Raw genomic sequence first — 24,951 nt, 5'->3', positions numbered from 1 at the left:
CTTTATATCTTTATTGAATGTTTTTCAACAACCATTTCATGGTTTTAAAAGCTACTTGAGAACTCTTAAAATAATTCGTATTGTATTAACCACATTGGACTCCATATACTACTGAAAAATAGTATGTATATCTGAAATACATATTAGTGTTGCAAGCTCTTCAGACCCCTTGCGGTAACTCCTTGGGGGTGCCAGGGATTTCATGGACAGTCTGGTAGTTAACATTTGGAGTACTTACTGTTGCCAGATGCTTGTTAAGAGCATTCTGTGGGTTATATCATTTAATTTAACCTTGACAAGATCCCCATGAAGTACTTTGAAGGACTGTTATTAGCTCTGTTCTAGTTGAGGAAAGGACATCTCCTGTAAGCAACTTGTTCAAGTCTCACAGCTAGTAAGTGGTGAAGTGGAATTTCTCATGTGTATATTCTCAAGCACTGTTGAGACTTGTTCTGAGAGTTGTCATAATTCTTGATATTGTATGTTCTGATTGTTTTTAGATGTGGCAAAAAAGAAACTTACCTTGTTCTTTCTACTTCTTGCTTTCTGGGTCCCTCCAAGTGGCTCGATGTACCTGTGCCTTACTGGCTTTCAGAGTTAGGGTTCATAGTGGTAATGCTGATTATTTTAGCTATCACTTATTGATGGCCTGCTCTGTGCTAGGCAGTGTACTAGATGATTTACCTGGATTGTTGCTAATCTTTGCAACAACTCTGTGAGGTAGGAAGATTATATTTGTGAGGAAATTGAAACTCAGAGACATGAAGAGATTGTTGAAAGTGATCAGCTAGGAAGTGGTGGAACCCATATTCAAATGCAGTTCTGTTTGACTATAAAACTTGCACTCTTTATAACCAAGTGTGTTGAAAGCCTGTGAAGGGTGTTAAGTATGGTTTATGGGTGTGATGGAACAACTCTTGAATAAATAAAACTTTGATCAAAGAAATGCTTACAGTAATATACTTAACACGAAAAGTACACTTAACACTAACAGAAAAAATGTTTAAATTTCTAGGTTTAACTTCTTAGAGATCACTTTCCTTCTTTTCCCCCAACAAGGGCAGAAGCTCTATACCCATCTGCATCTGGATCAGTTTTAGGTGAAAAGAATAAGAACAAAAATACACAGAGACAAAATAATGATAGTTCTTTGTTTTTTTGTGCTTAGATTATTGTGTACTTTCCATTATAGACTTAAAATCCTAGGCTGGCTTTTTTCGTGATTGTTCTAGGGCAACCTTATTTTCTGTACCAAGGATCTTCACTAATAAATGAAATCTATGTATAAGAAAGAGTTGGAAAGATGTAGTTTATAAGCTAATTTGTTGAAATTTTTGAGCTCTTTCAGTTGTTTATGGTATGATGGAACAACTCCTGAATAAAGAAAACTTTAAGATATTTATAGTAATATATTTAATACTGCAAAGTATACCCAACACTAACTTATACAAAAGAGGTGTTATATTTAGTGATATGAATTAAGCAACGAGAGAAACGACAGTGTCAAGTTTACTTGTTTTACCTAGAGAAAAAGAGTTGAGTAAGTGGAAAAGAGGGGAAAGGTTAGGTACTCTTACTGATAATTCAGTTCTAAGAAATGCCGTCTCTTTGGTGAAGTCTCTGATCCCCGCAGGTGTGGTTAATCTCTCTGGGCACTTTACTAGAGCACATAACCTATTGGGCCTCCCTTCCAGTTGGTTGTGTGCCAGATTTTGAATGACTTGGTGATAGAAACCATGTTTTATTTCACTCTTGCTTTCTTCTTAGTACAGTTGGCCCTTTGTATCCTTGGATTCCACACCTGCCCGATTAGTGGATGCGGAACCTGTGGATACAAAGGGCAAGCTGTACAATGCCATTTTATATAAGGGACTGGATCATCCACAGATTTTGGTATCCTATGGGTTGGGGGGAGTGGTCCTGGAACCAATACCCTGTGGATACTGAGGGACGAGTGTACTTTGTGCCTTGTAGGAATACACTTGTTGAATAAGATGGTATGTTATATATGTCTGTATTCAAAAGAGAATTGTAAAATGCATGTAACCTAAAGCTTAGTAAGTAATTTGCTTTTTTTGGATTATTTTTGCAGTTGCACAGGTGTGGGATGTAATTGGTTGGTGGTGGACAATTCAGGCTCCAAATTCAAATTCCCACATTTGACTGGGCCCTACGTCCCAAGGGGGCAGAGGGTCTATAGTGGTTATATTCTTTCTGATTTCTATCCCAGGGGATGGTGTTTCCAAGGGGATTTAGGAGTGAATGAGGGGAGGGAGTCCCATTTGTGCCAAACTTACCTCTTGGGCTAATGGCCCTAAACCTCGTTTTTTTTTTCTTTTCTTTTTTTCTTTTTTACCACTTTTAGGTCCTTTCTCCCTTACAGTAAGAGCACAAATGGAAGTACTACCTTTCAATAAATAGTGTCTGAGGTTTTTTTCTTTAGTTAAGAACGTATAGATGATCTTTAAAAAAAAATGCAAGCAGTGGGCTTCCCTGGTGGTGCAGTGGTTGGGAGTCTGCCTGCCGATGCAGGGGACACAGGTTCGTGCCCCGGTCCGGGAAGATCCCACATGCCGCAGAGCGGCTGGGCCCGTGAGCCATGGCCACTGAGCCTGCGCGTCCAGAGCTTGTGCTCCGCAACGGGAGAGGCCACAACAGTGAGAGGCCCGCATACTGCAAAAACAAAAAGACAAAAAAAAAAAACCACCCAAAAAACAAACAAACAAACAAACAAAATGCAAGCAGTATCGAAATAAAGCAACAAGTAAAAGTCCCCATCTCCCCAATTCCCTAGTTAACAGTTTCTTCTATACCCTTCCAGAAATTTTCTCATACATAATATATACTGGATTGCAACTAGTTTCCCCTGTCCCCACTTAGTAGTATGTGTTGGGCCTCTTTCTAACATCAGTGTGTACAAGTCAACTTCATTCTTTTAGATAATTACATTATACTTAATTTTATGGGTATGACTTAATTTAACCTGTTGATGGACCAGTTTTAAATTTAAGATGTTACCAGTTTTTTAGTAGTATTAGAAAAAATGCTGCAGTCAACAGCATCGTCTCTTATGGCTTTCCACATTGTAGAAATGTATTTGTAGGATAAATTCCTAGGATTTGGAACTACTGAAACAAAGAGTACCCATATTTTACGTTTTGATAGGTATTTCCATGTTGTTCTTTAGAAGGTAGAGCCAATTTGCACTCCCGCCAGCAATTTTTGAGAATGCCCATTTCTCTCTACCCTCACCAACTCTTGAGTCCAATAAACTTTTCGGTTGATGTCAATTTGATATGTGAAAAAGATTATTGTATTATTGTTTTATTTTTATTTTGTATTTCTCCAATTATAAATGAGCTTGAGCATCTTTTCATATATATTTTGGTCATTTGTATTTAATTTCTGTGAACTATTTATCACCTTTGCCCATTTTTCTATTAGGTTATTTGTCTTTTTCTGATTGATTTGAGAGCTTTCCAATATTAAGAAAATTCTCCTTTGTCTTAGATGTTATAAATATTTTTGTTTAGTTTATTGCTTTCCTTTAAGCTTGTTTTGGTTGTTTTTTCTCTTTTTTTCCATGGAGAAGTTTAAAGTTTTTACAAGAACCGATTTGTCATATTTTGTGACTTCTGGATTTATGCCATGCTTAGAAAGGTCCACATTCCAGGATGTTGAAAAAACATTAATTCAAATTCTTTTTTCTTCCTACTTTAATGGGGTTAAATACACACACACATTTATAAATATGTACGCTTGTATGTGTTTTTGTGTGGATTTTTTAAAATATAAAACAGCATGTGTTTTTATTGCAAAGGCAGAAGTTTTTTTTTTGGGGGGAGGGTACCATCTTTCAGTTTATTTTGGTGAAAGGAGGAGTCAAGTGGTGATCCAGCTTTATTTTTCAAGCAGATAGACAGTTGATTCCATACTGGTTATTGAGTAATTTGTCTTTTCCCAGATGTGAGAACACTTCTGAGATGAAGCTAAATTCCATAACCATGAAAAATCTTGAATGTTTGCATGTGTGGGCCCTACGTATGCTGTAGGAGCTTGACATTCATATAGGCCCAAAGATCCCTGCTGATTTTCACAATTTCATTAACAGATTAATGAGTACACCAACACGTGAGGTGATGGAAATCAACTGTGCCCACTAATGAGTTTCCTGTGCATATCTGTTACATGTGTTCCTCTCCCTGGATTTTCTCTAGACAAGTTACTGCTATAAAATTACTGTTGGGCTGGTGTTGCTGGTCAGTAAAATCTTACTGTTGACGTGAAAGATATGTTTTAAGTCTATGTAGACAAACACTGACTTATACCTATAAATACCATATGGCCCTACTTTTCCATGATACTCTGACATCACATATTCTGATCTGTAGCCCTCGTAAGTATCTTCACACTGATCAAACCATGTGTCTGAGTTTTGGTTCAGAAAATGCGACTATAGGATAAATCTTTATTTTATTTGTTTTTCTTTAACCGTGACCATTTTATACTCACTTTTCATTGAATAGATTCCTTTTCAGTTGTTTTATGAATTTCTGGAAAAATTCTGGGAAAAATGAAGTTTTATTTTCTTACAGTATAGCATATGTAAAAGATAACTGGTTGCTTATAAGAAAAACTGGGTAGGTTAATGAAAAATTGTAATTTGCAATAGATGTACACTGAGTCGAAAAATTAACATGTAAGAGTTAATTGTGTATCCTTAGAATTTGAGACGGTTTGAAGAGAGCTTTAATTTATTGAAATTTGGTTTTGAAATATCATCGATGCAAAAAGTCCTAATCTTTTTTAGTCTTATGAGAGTAGTTATTATTAGTAGTAGTAGGTATTTGTAGTCTTATTAGTTATTATTATTAGTAGTAGGTGTTAGTAGTCTGGCTGTTTTACATGAGAATTAAGAAGTTTAAGTCCTTTACCCAAGCACCAGGCTAGTTCCTTGAGGGCAGTAGATAATGCTGCTCATTTTTGAATTGCTAGAAACCCAGCATAGTACCTGGCACATAGTAGACTCTCAATTTGTGTTTCTGGAATGCATGGATGGTTGAAGGAATGAAGTAATAAGGACAAGCAAATATATCCAGCATGTGATGACTGCTGAAAACCTCAATTTGGTTTAGGTCACCATCATCTCTTACCTAGACTAGGACAGTGGTCCTCTAACTCGTCTCCTTGTTTCTGCTTTGCCTCCATATAGCCTCTTCTCCACACAGCAGCCAAAGAGATCCTTTTAGAAGTTAAGTGAGATCACTACAGTCAAGACCCTCCAGTGGTTTCCTTCTCACTCAGGAGTGATAGCCAAGTCCTTAACATGCCCTACAAGGCCCTGCCCTTCCTGCATCTTCCCCCAACTCTGCCCCACCATTACTTCTCTGAACTCGTCTCTCTCCCCCATCTTATTCTCAATCTGTTGCAGCTACTCTGGCTTTCTTTCAGTCTCTCAAGCATGCCAGGTATTCTTCTGCCACAGGGCCTTAGCATGAGCTGTTCCCTCTGCCTGGAACATTCTTTCCCCAGATATCTGTATGATTCACTCCCTCATACCCTTCAGTCTCTCTCAAGTAGAGTGTAAACTCCTTGAGGGCAGGGGTTTTCCTTTTTCCACTGTTATTACCCCAGTGTCCAGAACATTGCCTGCTACATAGTGGGCACTTGAATATTTTTTGGAAAGAAAAAGGAAGCAAAGAAGTAAAGAAGGAATCAGGAGGTGGGAGGCGTGGAGCTAAATTAAAATTCATGGACATGAAGATTTAGCCTTAGAAACTATGGCCTCTGGTCCTGACCGGATCTTAGATTCCACACCTGAGAAGGGTTCTAAACTTGGCAGCTTTTCTGGTAATTTCCTATTGATGCCTTTTTAACCTCTACCATTGTGTTTTCATTTCTTTCCTCTTGCCTTAGAAAAATGCCTTTGCTGTAGTTCTAATTGACTCTTCTTACCTGGCACTGAAGTAATATGACAAATGACATATAAACTACAGTATTGCCTTAACTTTCTGTTGCCCTTGGTAGAAGCTAAATTGTTTTTCTCGAAAGCCCGCTTGAGCCCTGCCGCTGCACTGGGTGCCGTTTGGCTGCACGCTCCCCAGAGTCTGATGTTTTTGTGCTGTTTACTCAGTAGGCACTCTGCTTGCCATTCTGACCACCCCTTACCTGAGGCTGTGTCTCCGCTCTTGGACCTTTATGTTCCTCCTCTTGGTTTCTCTTCTGGATTGCACGTTGCTTGAAATAAAATCGCTAACAACACATGGCCTGTTATGATTGTCTTTTCCCAAACTCTGCCATTTTGTATGTTTGTGATACACTGCAGATTTTGTGAAGATTGCTTCGTAATATTTGTTTGCCATCTGCTGCACTCTATTTGGTATCTTGCTAGGATTTTTGCCTCCATTTTAAGTGACATTAACAAAATCCAGCCCGTACATAGACTTTCTGGTTCTAGTTTTGCTTCCCTAATGTGCTGGAAAATCATATTACTATGCTCCAGGCAACTGGAGAAGACTGGAATTCTCATTGTGAACCAGTGTATCAGAGTGCTCCCCCTCCTCTGCCTTCTTGGTCGTATCTAGTAATGCTTTTTTGGTCAGAGGGCAAAGAACCTCCATGTGTAAGACAAAAAGAGTTCAAATTATTTTTTTCTGCTTCTCTCTACTTCGTGCCATGGCTTTCTAGTGTTCTTCAACATATTTATACCTTTGAAACTCTTTGTGCCATTTTAGTAAGTTTTTTACGATTTATGTTTCCAGTTAGTGTACTTTTTATAGCTAATCCGGTTTGATAGGCCCAGCCAGAGTCTTTGCTAGATGGGCTGGCTGTGTATATCCAACTTTTTATTCAGAAAAGTATTTTAAGTTATTGTCATACTAAATTGCTTGGTATGTATTTCTACTTTCTTACTGTTCACTAACTTCTCATTCCTCTCAATTCATTGTCTATTAATTTTTTTTCCAGCTTTACTGAGATATAATTGACACATAATATTGTATAAGTTTAGGGTGTATAGCGCATTGATTTGATCATTACATATTGCAAAATAATTACCACCATAGTGTTAGCTAACATATCCATCCTGATGCATAATTACCATTTCTTTTTTGTGGTGAGAACATTCAGGATCTATTAGCAACGTTCAAGTATGTAATACAGTATGATTTAGCTATAATCACCATGCTGTACATTAGATCCCCAGACTTTGTTAATCTTGTAACTGGAAGTTTATACCCTTTGACAAATATCTCCCCATTTCCCCACCCTCCAGCCCCTGGTAACCCTGAGTTTGGGTTTTTTAGGTTCCACATGTAAGTGCTATCATACAGTATTTGTCTTTCTCTAACTTTTTTTCACTTAGCATAATGCCCTCAAGGTTCATCCATGTTGTCACAAATGGAAGGATTCCATCTTTTTCATGGCTGAATAATATTCCTTGGTGTGTGTGTGTGTGTGTGTGTGTGTGTGTGTGTGTGTGTGTGTGTGTCTGTGCCTGGGTGTGTGTGTGTACACATCTTCTTTATCCATTCATCATTGATGGACACTTGAGTTGTTTACATATCTTGGCTATTGTGAATAATGATGCGATGAATATTGGAGTGTAGATATCTCTGTGAGATTCTGATTTCAATTCCTTTGGATGTAGACTTAGAAGTACGATTGCTGGATCATATGGTAGTTGTAGTTTTAATTTTTTGAGGAATCACCTACTGTTTTCCATGGTGGTTGTATCAATTTACATTCCCACCTACTGCACACAAGGGTTTTCATTTCTCCACATCCTCACCAACACTTGTTCTCTCTTGTCTTCTTGATGATAGCTATGTAAGAGGTGTGAGGTGATACCTCATTGTGGTTTTCATTTGCATTTTCCTGATGATTAGAGATGTGGAGCACCTTTTTTTGTACCTGTTGGCCATTTGTATGTCTGCCTTGGAATTCCCTGTATTTAGAGAGAAGTGTATTCTCATTTTAAATGTCAAGGCCAATGGTTTGCTCTTTGGTTGCCATGAGGGCATCTGATAGCTTGGATTTTGCCTCTGGGCCAGAATCATTAGTCTTCTCTTATGTGTAATTACTTTTCCAACTCAGTCTCCTTTCTGACAAGAATGAGGAGTCTTCATTAAAACTACTAATTACAGATATTAAAGAATGAAGCAGGCAGTCCTCCAAAGAGCAATCTGTAAATGAGAGCAGTACCTACATAAAATGGAGGCTCTTATTAATCCATAAAACTATTAATCACTGTGTCATATAAACCTGATTTTATCCTCAGGCTTTATTAGAATGCCTCTTTCAACTTACCTTGTCTCCTTATGGGACAGCTCCAGCACTTTAGGTTTGCATCAAAAGCTATTCTGGCCTTTTGTCCTCAGTTTTCTGTCCACTTAAAGCAAAGTGCCCTTTAGTGTTTCATAGCTTCTTTCTATGGAACTGCTACGTAAGAGATTAGTCTGCTGACTTCCCTCACAGTTACCAGATTATTTCCGGTAACTGAAATAATCCCTCAGAGATTTCATAGAATTTTAGAATTTGAGAATCTTTAGTTTTAAGTAGCCTTAAAGGTTCAAGCCCTGACTTGGAGAGCTTAGAGAATTCTTTTTATTGTTGTAGTTCTTGTTACTGATTTAGAGAGATGTGATTTAAATGATTTTTTCTGGAATCTGTGCCTTCTCTTTACAAATTATAAAAAGGTTTTTCACCTGTTTTATTGAACTCCAAGCACTTCCTCATTCCGTGTGAACAATACCTTATTGAGATCTTGTGTATGTTGAAATTCGAATATAATCTGTCCCTTTGTAGCCACCATCTCTGTAGCTAGCTAGCTCTAGTGTAGAAATGAGATTTACAAAAAGCTACTTTGTTCAGACTGGAAATTTTATCAAGTTCAGGACTTCATAGAACAAATCATTTTAGTAACATCCAAGTTGAGAATTTGACTTGGTTTTAAAACAAAAAATGTAAAGTGCTTTCATGTGTGGTAATATGTAACATTATATTCCTTTATACAATGTCTGTTTTTTCCCCTTTGTTTCCTGCATTTGTATGACAGCTTTTTGACTTAACCTTGAAAATACTAGTTTCTGGAACCTCTATAGAAACTCCCTCTGTTTCCAAAATTAGAATGGCATTTCTCTCCCAATTTGGCTCTATAGAGTCTGTAGCTTTAAAAAAAAAAAAAGAGGGAAGGAAAATGCTAGATTTCTCTGTAGTCCTTTATATATGTAACCTCCCCAGGAATGTGCCTTCTTTGTTACTGATAGTGACCATTGTGTGCCTTTTATACTAAAATAGGCAGCTCTTGGTAGATAATACCAGTGGTGACTATGGCAGCTCCTAGCTATGTAGATATTCAGACAGTGTGACTTGATGATACTGATTTACATCCAGTTGGGAAACTCTGCAGGAGTGAACCTGTATCTAGGATCCAGGAACAATTACTTTGGAGAGAAAACCCCAGTGAGAGCTGTTGGCTTGGTCACTGAGCAGGACAGGCTCAAGTGCTGCTTTCCCTCATGATGTCAGATTGCTATTGGCTGTGGGAGAGAAAAAGAAGGTAGCATTTTGCTCTGAAATTGGCTAATTAGGGAGAATACAAGCTCCCTTCTAGGGTTCCCATGGTGTGGTCACCAAACGGGGATATCTTAAGAACTGTGGCTGGACAGGAGGGCAGGCCAGCTGAGGTGTGGTGGGCTAAGATCCAGGTGCCGAACTGAACTCCCCCAGTATTCTCAGTAAGAGTCCCCAGAGCGTGTCATGCTAGCTTATTCTCTTTATGGTGAGAGATTTGTCTTATTCCCCAGGCCTGGGATCAGGTTCTCTGCATCTGGCCAAATCAGCAATTAGATGCCCAAGAGTGACCAAAAAAATAATAACTCAGTTTAACAAGTGCACCAGAGCTGAGGCATCCAAATGAGAGAGAGCCCGCCCCTTCCAAGTTGTCCCCCTGGGAGGCTGTGTACGTCTTCCAGCAATGCTGCCATTGCTCAAAAGGTTCTTAGCATTTTTCTTTCAACTGTACATTTAAAGTCTACCACATATGCTGTTACCCTGTTGACAGATCTTAATCTTTAGAAGGATGAAGTAGCTAAGTAAATATTTAGAAATAGCCAAAAGTCATTCAGGGTCCTGCCTGGCAGATAGTATAGATGAGCGAGTAATCAGATGGCCAGTTCCATTTTGGGCTAAAAATGAGATCTGTTATTTTCACTTGGTTTATCTTCAGGTTATTAAAACAGTTTTGTTTTGTTTTGTTTTTTTGTGGTACGCGGGCCTCTCACTGTTGTGGCCTCTCCCGTTGCGGAGCACAGGCTCCGGACGCGCAGGCTCAGCGGCCATGGCTTACGGACCTAGCCGCTCTGCGGCATGTGGGATCTTCCCAGCCCGGGGCACGAACCCCTGTCCCCTGCATCGGCAGATGGACTCTCAACCACTGCGCCACCAGGGAAGCCCCTATTAAAACAGTTTTGAAGACATATTTCAAAACTATTTTAAATAAGAGAAGGATCAATGAAGTAAGTACATTGTTTCTAGATGTGGCTGCTTCGGTGATCCATTTACTGAAATGTATCCATTCTGGTTAAGTGTTTTGTGAAGTCTCATTATCCTCTAGTTTTGTTTTGTTTTTTTTTAAAGAAATTTAATTAATTAATTTATTTATTTATTTTTGGTTGCGTTGGGTCCTCGTTGCTGCCCATGGGCTTTCTCTAGCTGCAGTGAGCGGGGGCTACTCTTCGTTGCGGTGCGTGGGCTTCTCCTTGCGGTGGCTTCTCTTGTTGCGGAGCACGGGCTCTAGGCTTGTGGGCTTCAGTAGTTGTGGCTCACAGGCTCTACAGCGCAAGCTCAATAGTTGTGGCTCATGGACTCTAGAGCGCAGGCTCAGTAGTTGTGGCGCACGGGCTTAGTTGCTTTGCGTCATGTGGGATCTTCCTGGACCAGGGATTGACCCCGTGACCCCTGCATTGGCAGGCGGATTCTTAACCACTGCGCCACGAGGGAAGTCTGTATCCTCTAGTTTTAAGACCATTAAATTATTCAACAATAGCACGAATCACCATTTGAAGCTTACTGTGGTCAGAGAGTATCCAGTACAATTGAAACAGTTCAGAAATAGAAAGAGAGATACAAGATCAAGTGGGTTATAAGGAGAGCTGTATTAGAGTTGCTTTGCAAGTTAACCTTATACTAGACTCTCTGTTCTGTAAAAAGGGAATGATAGTAATCAAGTCATGTTGTCCACATCATAGAATCATTGTGAGGCTTTTAAGGGGTTATGGAGCATAAATCACAGTGCCTTGTGTACAGTAGTGTTCAGTAAACGTTAGCCATTTTTATTATACTATTATGACATGACAGGTTGCCTGGGAGAGAGGAAGAATGGAGAAATAGAGGGATGGGATGCCATGTGGGAAAGGAAAAAGTACTAATAGTTAAATAAAACTGGCCTTTCTTCGGATTTTAAAGTTCTCCAAACCAAACCTGTTCAGTCATACTCCAGTTATATTGACTTTATTTTTAAAATTTCTATTTATTTATTTATTTGGCCACACGTGCAGCATGGGGGATTTTACTTTCCCTACCAGGGATTGAACCTGTGCCCCCTGCAGTGGAAGCATGGAGTCTTAACCACTGGACCGCCAGGGAAGTCCCTGTATTTACTTTAACTTAGATACATGTCTTGAATGACATGAGCAATATTGTAATTTTCAACTGTTCCTAAAATTTTTAGTTCTTTATTGAGATTCTGGTTGTATTCTAAACTAAAAAACAAACCCACGAACCAGTAACCTTAACATCCACAGAGTACGGTGTTGAGGATTTAGATATCAAGTGTACAAACCAGTTGTATTATGTTCCCAGATAACATAGTTTCTGTACATTAAAAAATGCAAATCTTATCACTTGTATTATATTGCTTTTTAAACAGATGAAGATGAAGATGGTGATCGAATTACAGTGAGAAGTGATGAAGAAATGAAGGCAATGCTGTCATATGTAAGTATATTACAAATGAGGACTATTTTTAAAATGATAATGTAATTGAGGATGCTGTTTCTTGGCATAGTGAAGATATAAAGGTAAATCACAGTTGCTATAACATTTTTCTATATAATATATAAGATTTTAAAAGATTTCCTTACGTGAAAGTTAAGGGCATTCTTTTCAAAAGACACTTACTGATCATATCATGAACATTAAGAATAATGCATCTTAATGCCTTTTGCATTAGGTATGGTGCAGACTAAATGAACTATCAATTTCCTGTATTTTTTATGCAGTACTTAAAGTAACGGCTCATTAAAAATGAACCCCTGGGCTCTAAAATATTTTTCAAAATCTACTTTCAACTGGAGATCTCTTTCACCCTTACAAACAGACTATAGTTATAATGTAGCTGCAGGCTTAATATGGATACATGATTTAAGATGTACGCTCAGTTATTTTATGCACTAACCACCCCACCCCAAAATGAACTACAGGGTTACTTACTGAATCGAAGTGATTTGAATATATCCTGAAATGACTTTTCTTTTGTGTTTCAAATTTCAGTGAAAATTTGCATTAACATTTGTCTCAGGATTGAAGTAGATAAACAGGAAAAAAGGATACATTTCTAAAACTTTAATACTAAGCTTGAATAATTCAGTGACAATGAAGAGACATAGCTTCCCTGAGCCCTGATTTGTTTTTTTCTCTTACTTTTATTTTATTTTCTCTTATTCACTTTATTTTTTCTGAGTTTGCAGTCTGTGTACGAAGCCTTCTCTAGTGGTCTGGTGTAAAGAGCATTGGACTGGAAGTAAGGAGACGGCTGCTCTCCCCTGGCTTCCTGGCTTCAGGCAAAACACTTAACCTTTCTGTGCTGTAGTTGCCTCATCTGTCACTTGTGGATAATAATACTTGTCCTTTCTACTGCACAGGGTCATTGTAATGACCAAATGGGATAATAGATGTGAAAGCCCTTTGAAAAGTTAAAAGTTCTATACAAATGCAAAGTGGTATTATGGTGGAAATGATGGAATCAGGGCCCTTGCTTTTCAGTGAGACTCTAACCTCAGCCAGCAGTTAGGTTGTAGGTTTTTGATAGACCTCAACTTTAACCAGGATATTTTTTCGTCGTAATGAAAACTGTGAAATATCTGTATGGGTTTCCGCCAATAGTTTTAATTTAGGGTAGGAGGAAAGAGAACAAGAAGGATGGCATGATTAACAGAGCGTTGCATTCAGACGAGCACAGAGTAGGAAAAGTCAATTTCCCATTTACTTCTCATTAACTTATTTGAGAGTCTTTGTGCCCTGAGAATTTGGAGCAGGGCTCATCAGTACCTTGAAAGGCAGAGTAGGATTGTCTGCTAAAAGGTCTAGCACTACTGAAAGGTCTAGCACTAGTAATAATAGATTGGCTAACTCTCCTGAGAATGTGGCATGCTTTTGTTTTAGAAAACACACATACACACACATGGGTTCTAGTTTTTACACATACATCCACTGCAGAGAGTACATTAGTGACATCAGTGTACTTTCATTATTTCTCTGACATAACCACACACAAAGGTGTGTTTTCAAAAATGTACTTTTGGGAAGATCTAACAAACGGTGCTCTTTAAGAAATGTTACTGCATGTGATCACAGTGATAGTAATAATCATTTCCATTTCGAAGTGGCCACTATACGCTAGATGCTTAAGGTGTTTAATTTTCTTTGGTTTTAATAATCACTCTGTAAAGTAGATATTATCATCCCTATCTTTCAGATGAGGAAGCTGTGGTGAAGAGACATGCTAAAGGTCTTATAGCTAGTATGAATGTGAATATGGAATATAAGTTCAGCTTCTCCTTGTTGCAAGGCCCATGCTCCTTCACTGTTTTATACTGTTTCTCTCCCATCCACCTTCCTGCACATTTGTACTGGGATCTTTTTGTGTGGTAAAAAACTAAATTCATCTGAGTAAAGTTTAAAGATCTGATTGGCCTGTCCCATCCAGCAGACACAAAGACACTCTAAAGACTTCTATAGGCAGGAAGCAGAACAAGGAAGTTATTTTATCTAAGAGCTGATTGTTTCAGGCAAGGTCACCTTCCTCTGGGGGACAGCAGGGTCTATCAGGTGGATTACATGACTAATGCTGACCAGGAAATCCCAGACTGAGTGGTTAAGATTATATTCCTGGGAGAGGCTGAAACTGTAATTAGGTTAGGTACTTTAAGTCTTAGTTTGGTGACTTGGGCTTAGAACAGGTGACTCCGTTTTGGGCCGGTTGTCTCTTTTTTAACATATGTCATCACCATGATAACATTCTGAATGATTTTTGTTTATATAATACCTTAGTTGAGATATCTGTACCAAATATTCCTTATGACTTGTACTTATTTTCTCAAATGCAGTGTTTATTTTTATGTTGTAGTAAAAGTTCTGTAATTGTCCTTAAACTTAAAAGTCCCTGAGATTTCTTGAGCGACTTTTGGTTTGAAGGGAGCTCATCTAGCTTATTGATCCCCAAGTATTTGGATTTCATGAAATAATCAATTTTTCACTTTTAGATTGAGGGACAGATGTAGGCGTGGTAACTTTAATTTTGCCAAATAAAAACATTAATAAAATAAACTAATAAAAATTATCTACCGTTAACCATTATTTTATTAAGGAAAAATAGTGGTAGTCATTTAAAGATTAAAACAGTGGGCAGTACCTAATCTCAAAAGTAAAGATGATCATTAAAGTGAATAAATTTAGTTTTATGTAAAACTCACTACATTTTTCTTATTTTTGTTAATTTGCTATGTCTGGTGAAAACTTTTTTCTGTGCATTGGCAGTGGTCCATAGAATGGGGTCTAGATGGTCAGGTCTGAGTTTTCTCATGAATTCACTTAATATTTATAGATGAGAACCTGAGGCCCCAAGGTAGAGCTCCACTCTCCTAATTGTGAATGTTGGATCAAATTATTTTAAAGTGAAAATGAAAATATCCCTGAGAGAGATAATAAGTTTTAAGTTATTTAAAACCTAAACAGATTTCCTTGTCCTCTTATCTCTTGAGGCAGCCCCTACCATCACATACTCTTTGTTTATGTAGAGTCAGGCTCTGAATAAACAGTTAAAAAGTAAAGAGTAGGGGAATCTCCGTCTCAGAAAGCACAAACAAGATTGGTTGGCTGTCATTTTGATCTGTCTTGGTTCTTCTGGTTGAAATTCCTTTGGGTTACAGTTTTGCCATAAAGAGAACAATTTGGACTTAACCTCACAATAGATTTTGGTTATTAGTCCTCAGTTGCCAACCTATTATTAAAAACCTGCATTGGCCTTTATTTTTTAGGTTCAGTTTGGCTCTGAAAATTTTTGATTCCAGGATTTGGGTGGTGGGATAGAGAAGATACTGACAGATGACCACGTATTTACTGTTAAAAAAAAAAAAGCTATGTTTTTCATGTGGAATTCAATAAATTTGTAGTCACCTTAGTATTTCTTTAAAAACCATATGGGGAAAGCAAAACTAGGCATACTTTTTTTTTTGCGGTACGTGGGCTTCTCACTGTTGTGGCCTCTCCCATTGCAGAGCACAGGCTCCGGACGCGCAGGCTCAGCGGCCATGGCTCACGGGCCTAGCTGCTCCGCGGCATGTGGGATCTTCCCGGTCCGGGGCACGAACCCGTGTGCCCTGCATCGGCAGGCGGACTCCCAACCACTGCGCCACCAGGGAAGCCCAAAACTAGGCATACTTTTACCATAAATCCTTTAAACATTCTTTTAAAAAAAAACTACAGTGTCTGAGTTGACACTTGCAGAATTACTTTTTTTCCCCCCCTTGGATGTAAGCATTTTCTGGCTTTGGGCCAACATAAGCCTAAGTTTTTATCAGTAATTTAAATAGATTTTTGTATTAGACCTGAAAATGTTGTCTTTTTAATTGAAACCTTATCAATTATTTAAATTGCTAGCAGCCTTAGGCTGTTAATTTTATGTGTGCCATAATAATGGCATACAGTGGATTTTGATACATGTGACACATGGAATGTCTCATTGTGGTAAGGATTTGTCATGACAATAGGTTGTTGTGTGCTGTTAAATAATAACCAACATAGTAAACCAAAGTCTGTTGTCACACATTAGTACCATTTTATGTAAGTTATTTAGAAGTTGTCTTCTTTTCTTCATTAGGTATATTTTTAAGAGATAATGAGAAGAAAACAAAGCTATAATAAATTGTCTTTTAAGAAAATGTAATTTGGTCTTCAAGTAGATATTTAATGTATTGAGAGAATTCAGCAGCCAAGTGTTATTACAGCACCATTGTGATCGCTCTCTGCGTTTTGTTATGAGTTTGTGTTAATCAACAATCTGTTTTTATAGCGTAGTTTCTTGTAAGTTATGTTGTTAGAATATTCTACTTCTGGGATCATGGCTTGTCCTCTGATGCTACTGTATCTTTTTAATTTCTCCATAAAGTATTTTTTTAATTAGAATTTGAAATGCTTTACTAGGAAAAAAATACAGCCAAGCTACATATTCTGAAAACTAAATACCTGATCATTGCTAATTATTTAAAGGATTCTGTTAAATATTCCCTTAAAGTAGTTTAAATTTTTTTGTTGTTCTTGTCTTCTCCTCTCATTTTCCAGAAAGACTAAATAGTATACTGCTTTCTCCTTCCATCTTTTTGTAATTGTTGTCTGGTAGTGCTGGCCTCATTTCCTTATAGCATCAAGCACAACAGTGCTGGGCCTTATTTATTGATTCATCATAAGCTTTATTTATCACTGAGACTCAGTTATGGGAGGAGGTTATTTTTATGTTAACCTCTGCTTTTAGGTGACCTTTCATCAAGAAACTCAGCACTACATCTTGCTTTTGTAAATGGACTCCTATTTGTTTTTGCTAAATCCTGTGGCTAGTAAAGGATTTATTACACCTAGTTCTCTCAATACTGAGAGGCTTATATGAGTAGAGCACAGTATTAATACGTTTCTTCATTTTGCTGGTTCTCTCTCTTTATACCGTTTCTCCACATTGCCAGAAGACTATGGGATGAGTTTAACTGTAATGCCTCCCATTATGGCAGGAACCTTGTGTTTTATTGGAGTGTAAGTATTCCCTTTGGTATACTTGACGGTAGTGTACCTTGTTAGATGTTGGCTACCATGAGGGAAAATACATTTTGACCTCTGTAGCACCTTGTAAATTGGGATATGATTGGCTTTATCCTAGCATGCATAACTTGGAGACTGTCTCAAAAATCATAGTTGCTCAAGGAGAGTTGGACGGGAACATTAGAGATCTGGCCCAACTGTCTCATTTTACAGATAAGGAATCTGAGGCCCAACGAGCTCACATTCAGTTTGAGGTCACATTGCTAATGAATGGGAAGGCCTGGACACAGACCTAGGTCTTGGACGTCCAGTCTTCCCTCCTGGTGGTTTTAAGTGATGTTTTTGTTTTGGCATTTATTGAGATCCTGCCGAAGAAGCTTTGCAAATACTACTGTTTTCCTGGTAGCAAAAAATAATGCTATTTACTAGAATGTTAGTGTACCTGAGTTTGAAAAGGAATACAAACAAATACTTCGTGGGCTTTTGAAGTTTTCAAGATTTTGTCCTTCCTACAAGGCTGAATTTTACCACAGAATTTGTTGCCCACTTAGTTGTTGAACATTTAAGAGCCTCAGGGCCTTTACTATTAGGAAGTTTTCTTTAAAGAGCAGAGATTGGAAGCTCATTTTCCACATGGTGCTTTTTTTTTTTTTTTTTTTTTTGCGGTATGCGGGCCTCTCACTGTTGTGGCCTCTCCCGCTGCAGGGCACAGGCTCCGGACACGCAGGCTCAGCGGCCATAGCTCACGGGCCCAGCCGCTCCGCGGCATGTGGGATCCTCCCAGACCGGGGCACGAACCCGTATCCCCTGCACCGGCAGGCGGACTCTCAACCACTGCGCCACCAGGGAAGCCCCACATGGTGCTTTTAAACATGCTCCACATTAAGTAGGTCCTACTTTGAACTTTGGATGTGGCATAGTCATCTTGGTCTTCAGTGAGTGGTTAGTCCCCTAATTCAACGCGATCCATCTAAACAAGTGATAATACTCGATACTCTCCTGGCAGGGTGGAGAAACAGTGACAAGAGTGAGACAGGAAAACTGAATGAAATAAATAAATAGTTGTGGAAATTATTCAGTTTTTTTTTTTTAACTCAAATAGAGACGTGCTCTAAGCTGTAAGTAAAGTTTTTGTTCTGTTTTCTCATCCTAGTCAAAAGTGAAATTTTTTTTCAGAGGCAGATTATTTTAACTCTCTTCTCTGTGTTGTCTGGGTCATATGGATGCCCTTGAAATAGTGATAAGAATGTAGTAGCCCCTTATTTAGCCCCTCTTGTGAAATATCTTGGGACATCTTTGCTAGCAAGAAGCAGAAGCAGACTGAAATTTGCGTCAGTTTATTATGCAGCTCATGGAAGCAAACGAAGAGAGCACAAGCAGACCTCAGCCAGGTGGCATCAGGGCATTCTGGGTGCTTTGAACCACCAGTATTTTGTCATTAACATGGCTGTGCTCCCAGTTCAGCTCCGTCTCTGTGGAGTGCTCAGTGTGGACTACAGGTTGATTCCTCTGGGGTCCTATGTTGAGGCAACTGGCATGAGGGGGCAGGAAAATGTAAGACATCAATTAGCCCCTTGGTGGCTATGGTAGGGGCTTCTCTTCCGGAGAGAGATGGGCTGCGAGGGAATGATGGACCTCTAGCAGTAGGATCGCCGTGGGGCATAACCAAGGGGATCGGCTCTTGTTGGCAGCTCCGAATGAACCTGTTCTCTTAGGGCCAGTTTTACTGGAAACAGGAGGGGTATTTTCTACGTATATCTGAAAGATGAATATAAATTTGCTATAATACAGTAAAGTTAGAGGAATTCAGTAAATTATCAACCTAGGAATATAATATGCCCAAAAAGGTGTACATTGAGGTAATTGGAAATTTCAAAACAAGTTGTTTCTCTCTTAATATATGTTTCTCTGTTACATATATGTGCTTTACTCATTCAATTATTTTTTAACAGCATTTGAGCAGTAGGCTGAATCTTTATTGAACACTATTGGAACTGGCTAAATAAAGTAGTTTATTTGTAAGGGAATGTTCTGTTTGGCCTGCTGGCCGCATGAACTGATGGTCCTGTTTTATTTAAGTTGTAGGTTCCCTGAAGCTATTTAAACTGCTCCTACTTTGGAAGTATGGCAGAATTGCTACAACTTAGAAATCAGGTGAAAGGTCAGTGTAGACAATGCCTCAAGCTAACCATGGTGATGGTGATGACTGTGAAAGCCTCAGCTGAGAGGAACCTACAAGTTTTGGACCCATCGCCGAATACAAATGTAAACTCGTTCTGCCAGTGCACGTCACCTTAAACTTAGCCAAGTTGAATTTCATCTGCTGTTGGCTCTCCAACCTCCATTCTTTTAAGACCATCTGGAGCTCTCTAACATCCTTTACAGTTTTACCGTCCAAAACAAATAGTGTTATCATCAAACTGGGCCAACTTACTGTCTGTTTCATTTTCAAATCACTAGTAAATACATACAGTAACGTTAACCTATAAAAGAGGCCTCAGAGGTGCTGACCTTTTCACTGGAAGACTTTTCATTGTGATTTTCTTTCTCATCATCGAATCAATCCATGACCATATGTGGACCCTTGGTCTAGAGTCATTTAGGAAGAGCATGTGCACACTGTAGTCACCTCAAGGCAGGGGCAGTGAGTTATCAAGGAGTGGGAGGACCTGAAGCCAGGTAAGTAAATATAGTTATTAATTTGGTATTCAAAATAGATGAGGTTCATATGTTATTTTCGACTGTTGGAGCAGTTGTGTGCTTCTTAAGAGGCCAGCATCACAGAGGGGATGCCTCTTAATGTAAAGTATGAGAAGTAGTTGAAAGGAGGTATAACTGATGGCACATCTGAGTAGTGTTGTAATTGAATTTGTAGCCATTTGACAGAGTTAAGATTGTTGGGTTCTTCACTAGGAAAACTAATAAGTTAACTATGGACTGCAAATAGTTGGTTAGTTTATTGATTATTGCTGTAATTACTGACTGAGCTACATATAACAGGGTATGCTTGTAATATTGACAAAACAAGAATTTGAAAATTTTATCATTAGTAGGGAAAAGCCAGCATGCTTATTCTTTATAAGTATATTCCTCCTACTGTACTGTTTATGTTGTGTGTTAGAAAGCATGCTAAGGAGAGATTTAAGAAACCTTTCTGTTATAAATGTATAGAAGAATAATAAATAAGCCTGATTTGATGTGAGTTGATATGTAAGACTTGCCACTGAGTAAGTTATAACCAATGAGAGTACGTAGTCACCACGTCTGTATTAATTCCTATTTGCCTCCTTCCCTTAAACATTGTGGAGCAGCCATTATGTGTAAGGCATGGTGCTAGGCATTCTACGGCAGTAGTTTCTTAGATTTTGGAGGACACAGGGCTTTTTGAAAATGTGAGGAAAGTTGTTTATTCTTTTCCCAGAAAATTCACACAGTGCAACATTTCACCTAGAAATTCAGGAATTTCAAGGATCTCCCAGACCCATATAGACCCCAGGTTAATACCTCTGCCATAAGAGATAATAAAATGCACAAGACCTGGTCCATGCCCTTGATGAACTTCCAGAAAGAGAAACAGACAATGTTCCTTATAGTACCCTTTTACTTATTTTATTATTTATAGTACTGTAGTAATTGAGGGAAGGGCAGGAGGTACTGACTCACCCTTGATAAACAATTAGTTAAATTCTCCCTCTGTACTTGGTCTAAACATTTCAGTGTTCTTGTTTAGTGGTTTCTGTGTCACCCTATCGTTATGGCCATTTTTCTTCTATGTACTATTGCTTGGAAGTGGGAGATTCGTAGCCCTGTGCCCTATTTTAAGATGTTTTTCAAGTACTTTATAAAAAAGTTTCCATATACCAGCTTCTGTGATTTTGATCTTCCTAACACCTTTATGAAGTGAGCAAGGCAGCTATTTTTCTCATTTTACAGCTGAGAATATTGAGGCACAAACCAATTGTATTCCTTTCTCAAGGTCATACAGCTATGTAGAGCTGGGACCTGAGATCACTCACTGATTTGCTCGCTTATTCATACAGCCAGTTTTTCATACATTAAATATTTATGGAATGGCAACTCTCTGGCCAAGCCCTGTGCTAGTTGGTGGAGGTGCAGTGAACAGATAGTTCACTTTTTCAAGGAGCTCATGCTCCAGTCAGGGAAGTTAACAAAAAAGGAAACAGTGTTTGGTGTGGGAGGACGAGAAAGACTCAGAGTTACCAGGCATAGTGATAAATGCTGTCATATGCCTAAGCATTAAGTGTTGTGTGAGCACAATAAAGGAGCACCTGATCTAGCTTTGGGGACAGAGAAGGCTTCCTGGAGAGAGTGGTGTCTAGGTGGAGTAGGTGAGGACAAGGGGACTGGGAAGGGTGTTTGAGCAGAGAAAACAGTGTTTAAAGGCCCAGGTGAAAGGATGCCTGGTGCATTCAGGAGGAACTACCCATGATTAGTGTGGCGTGGACAGTGGGGGGAGGGTATGAGATGAGGTTGGGAAGGCAGGTGGGCTAGATCATGGAGGGCCCTAGCTTGAGGATTTGAGAAGTGGGGAAAATGTAGAGTTAATAAGACTGGTGATTGATGAGATATGGGGAAGAAGGAAAGAGAGATGGTCTGGACGACTCCCAGATAACTGGTTTGGGAAGCTAGGTCATGGTGATCTCATTCATCCGGACAGTGAACCCATGTGATGGAAGACAGGCCTAGGGCAGGAGGGAGGGGTGGGAGAGGTAGGGACCTGCTGAATTTGAGGGGCCTCTGGACAACCAGCTGGGTATGTTCCGAATCTTAGGAGAGAAATCTGGGCTGGAAATAAAGGTTTGTGATTCATCAGCTCCTAATTAGTCTCAGTGACTCCTCTGGTAATTGAAACCTTTGAAGTGGCTGAAGTTAACTCAAGGAGAGTACAAAACAAAAAGAGAAAGTTGATGAGAAACCATGGGGAACGTGAGCATTTAAAGAAGGGATGGGGAGAGAACAACTTACAGGAAGCTGAGTAGAGTGGTAAGAGAGGTAGGAGGAAAATGTGGACAGGCGGGGGGAGTTGCTGAAGAAAGAGGGCGAAGTCACCGGCCAGCACAGGTATCTGCATCACACCATGCTGCCTTCCCCAGTCTCTGAAAGATCAGGTGACATGGCCTAACCCACACAGGATATGAATGAAGAAGCTTTCCACCAGCTCAGCAGTCCACCCAGTAGCCTGTAGTTAAAGGTTTTGAGGTATGAGAAACAGGAGATAACTTACCTTTTGACTCTCAAATAGCAAACATACATTTTATGTTCTGAGTGCATGGACTAGAATGAAAGAAGTATTTTTCTTGGTTGACTGATAAACCGTTTGCTACATCTGTGAAACAGGGGTGATGGTACTCCCAGAATAGGATAGGGTTGTGAGAAACTAGATGAATAAATGTAAATATCTAGTATTGATACTGAGCAAGGGCTCTTGTGCCTGAGGTGCAGAAAGCCAAACTCTGACAGCGGGGTTTGCAGCAAAGTGAGGGTTTATTTGCAGGGAGCCAAGCCAGGAGAATGGGCAGCTCATGCTCCAAAGACCCGAACTCCTCCATAGCTTTCAGGCAAAGGTTTTTAAAGACAGTGTGAGGGGAAAGGGTCATAGGAAGCTGGTGGTGAAGTAACAGGGTGACGTTTAAGGAATCACAACCTTCTGGTTCCAACCAGTCTGGGGTCTAGTGCTTGTGGTCAGCATGTAGTCACCATCCTCCCTCCACCTGGGTGGGAGTCTTAGTTTCTATAGAACAACTCAAAGATATGCATCAGATTGTTACCTATATCCCCTGAGGAGGCACTAGGAAGCCTGTGACTCTGTAGTCCTAATAGTTAACTGCTTGAGTCTGCTCTTTGGAACTCAGGGAAGCCTAGGAGACTAAAGCCTTTTTCTACAAACAAGAAACGGGGGATGTGGAGGGGCTTTTGTACCTAGGAGGGCCCCGAAGGGTCCTGCTTGGTCTCAATCCCCCCTTTTCTTTGATACTCCTCAATCCTGAGGGGAATGGGGGCGGGACAAGAAAGGGAATAAAATTTTGGATGGAGACGTTAATCATAAACTTGGCAGGGGGTTTAGGGGGGCTCGGTTTCAGTGTTGAGCCTAACACACAGTAGGTATTCAATAAGTGATAGTTGTTTCTGTGTATCTCTCTCTCACTGTTTTCTCTCCTTTCAGTAGAGAACTTGTGCCTTGTAAAGTTTAACTGTGCTGTTTTAGAATGCAAGTTTTTATATGGCAGATTTCCATGAAGAAAAAAAATGTAATTATTGATTGAGTTGTGCTGGTAGAATTAGAATTAGGTTCATAACAAATAGGAACACTGTATGGTAAACTTGCAAACAGAACAAAGCCAAAAATTGTACTTGCTATCCCCTTGTTCAATCTGGCCCTCTGTTTCAAATTAATTAGATATTTTGATAACTATGCTAAACTTTGTCACATCCTTATTAAAATTGTTTAAGGATTTTGAAGAACATCTCAGAGGGACTCTGAAACTAATCTGAGTCTGGTACTGGAGATTCCACTAGCAATCACAAAACTGATTAATCTTTTACTCAGTTAGCTTATTGATTATTGCTGCAATTACTGCATATAATGGATTCTACAAGGGATACCAGAGAAAACATGTTTTATAACTGCTGCTGACGTGTTCAGTTTGAGTGCAAATGTGTTCAGTTTGTACTTTTTTTTTTTTTTTGCAGTATGCGGGCCTCTCACTGCTGTGGCCTCCCCCGTTGCGGAGCACAGGCTCCGGACGCGCAGGCTCCGGACGCGCAGGCCCAGCGGCCATGGCTCACGGGCCCAGCCGCTCCGCGGCATATGGGATCCTCCCAGACCGGGGCACGAACCCGTATCCCCTGCATCGGCAGGCAGACTCTCAACCACTTGCGCCACCAGGGAGGCCCAGTTTGTACTTTTTATACATAACCATTTTTGTGTTTTTAAATTCCATAACACTTCTACTCAGAAAGTGCTGTGCTTAATATTGTTTCACTACTAGGAGGTTCACTTTTAAATTCCTCAACTACTAATCATTACAGTTTACAAATGCCTTCACTAATTCTATTGCTGCAGTTTAATTTTGAGCTTCACAGTAACCCTATGTAATTGAGTTGGTATCTTTACTCTCATTCAGAGGAAACTAAGGTTCAGTGAGGTTAAATGACTTCCTGAGGACTATACAGGTTAATAAGTGGCAGAATCGGGATTGGACTCCATTTCAATCGGTAAATATTTGTCAAACACCTACTATGTGCAGGACTTTGTGTTAGGGGTAATGAAATCCAGGATAGGATTATAGAGATTAAACTAAGAAGCTTTTTGGATAATGTCAAATTATGGCTCCATTAATCTTGTCATGGTCACTTTGTTACTTTTCTGTCCAAGCCATATTAAGTATATGGGCCTCTCACTGTTGTGGCCTCTCCCATTGTGGAGCACAGGCTCCGGACGCGCAGGCTCAGCGGCCATGGTTCATGGGCCCAGCCGCTCCGTAGCATGTGGGATCCTCCTGGACCGGGGCACGAACCCGTGTCCCCTGCATCGGCAGGCGGACTCTCAACCACTGCGCCACCAGGGAAGCCCTGGTTGTCTTTTCATTTTGTTTTTATCTAGTGGAAGTCTTCTCTTTGTCATTATTGCTTATTTTATCACTATTTAGAGCAAAATTGCAAAGATCTCCTTAAAGGGAGAATATATAAAACCCTGAGAGAGAATGAAGATCTAAAAAGAACTTGCTTTGCAGCTTATTAAGTGTTCTCATATTTTCTCATGTGAGTTTCACAATGATCCTATGGGTACATACCACCTTCATTTTACAACTGAGTAAACTGAGGTGAGGTGAGCATTTCTTC

The 24,951-nt window shown here is 39.5% G+C and overlaps 1 protein-coding gene across 4 annotated transcripts in view; it reads left to right on the top strand.

Annotated features, from left to right (window-relative positions):
* Positions 1 to 24,951, top strand: part of MAP2K5 (mitogen-activated protein kinase kinase 5) — a 262,810-nt gene that overhangs the window by 8,843 nt on the left and 229,016 nt on the right. For 3 of the 4 annotated variants that reach the window (XM_060097122.1, XM_060097121.1, XM_060097124.1), the window contains exon 3: positions 11,930 to 11,997. In XM_060097122.1, the coding sequence (XP_059953105.1) occupies positions 11,930 to 11,997 (68 nt within the window). Of the gene's footprint in view, positions 1 to 11,929; positions 11,998 to 23,799; positions 24,005 to 24,951 lie in introns of those variants that run through there. The other variant, XM_060097123.1, reaches the window with a different exon arrangement.

Source organism: Mesoplodon densirostris, chromosome 4, assembly GCF_025265405.1.
Source record: "Mesoplodon densirostris isolate mMesDen1 chromosome 4, mMesDen1 primary haplotype, whole genome shotgun sequence".
NCBI lineage: Eukaryota > Metazoa > Chordata > Mammalia > Artiodactyla > Ziphiidae > Mesoplodon > Mesoplodon densirostris.
This window is presented reverse-complemented; position numbering and strand designations above follow the sequence as displayed.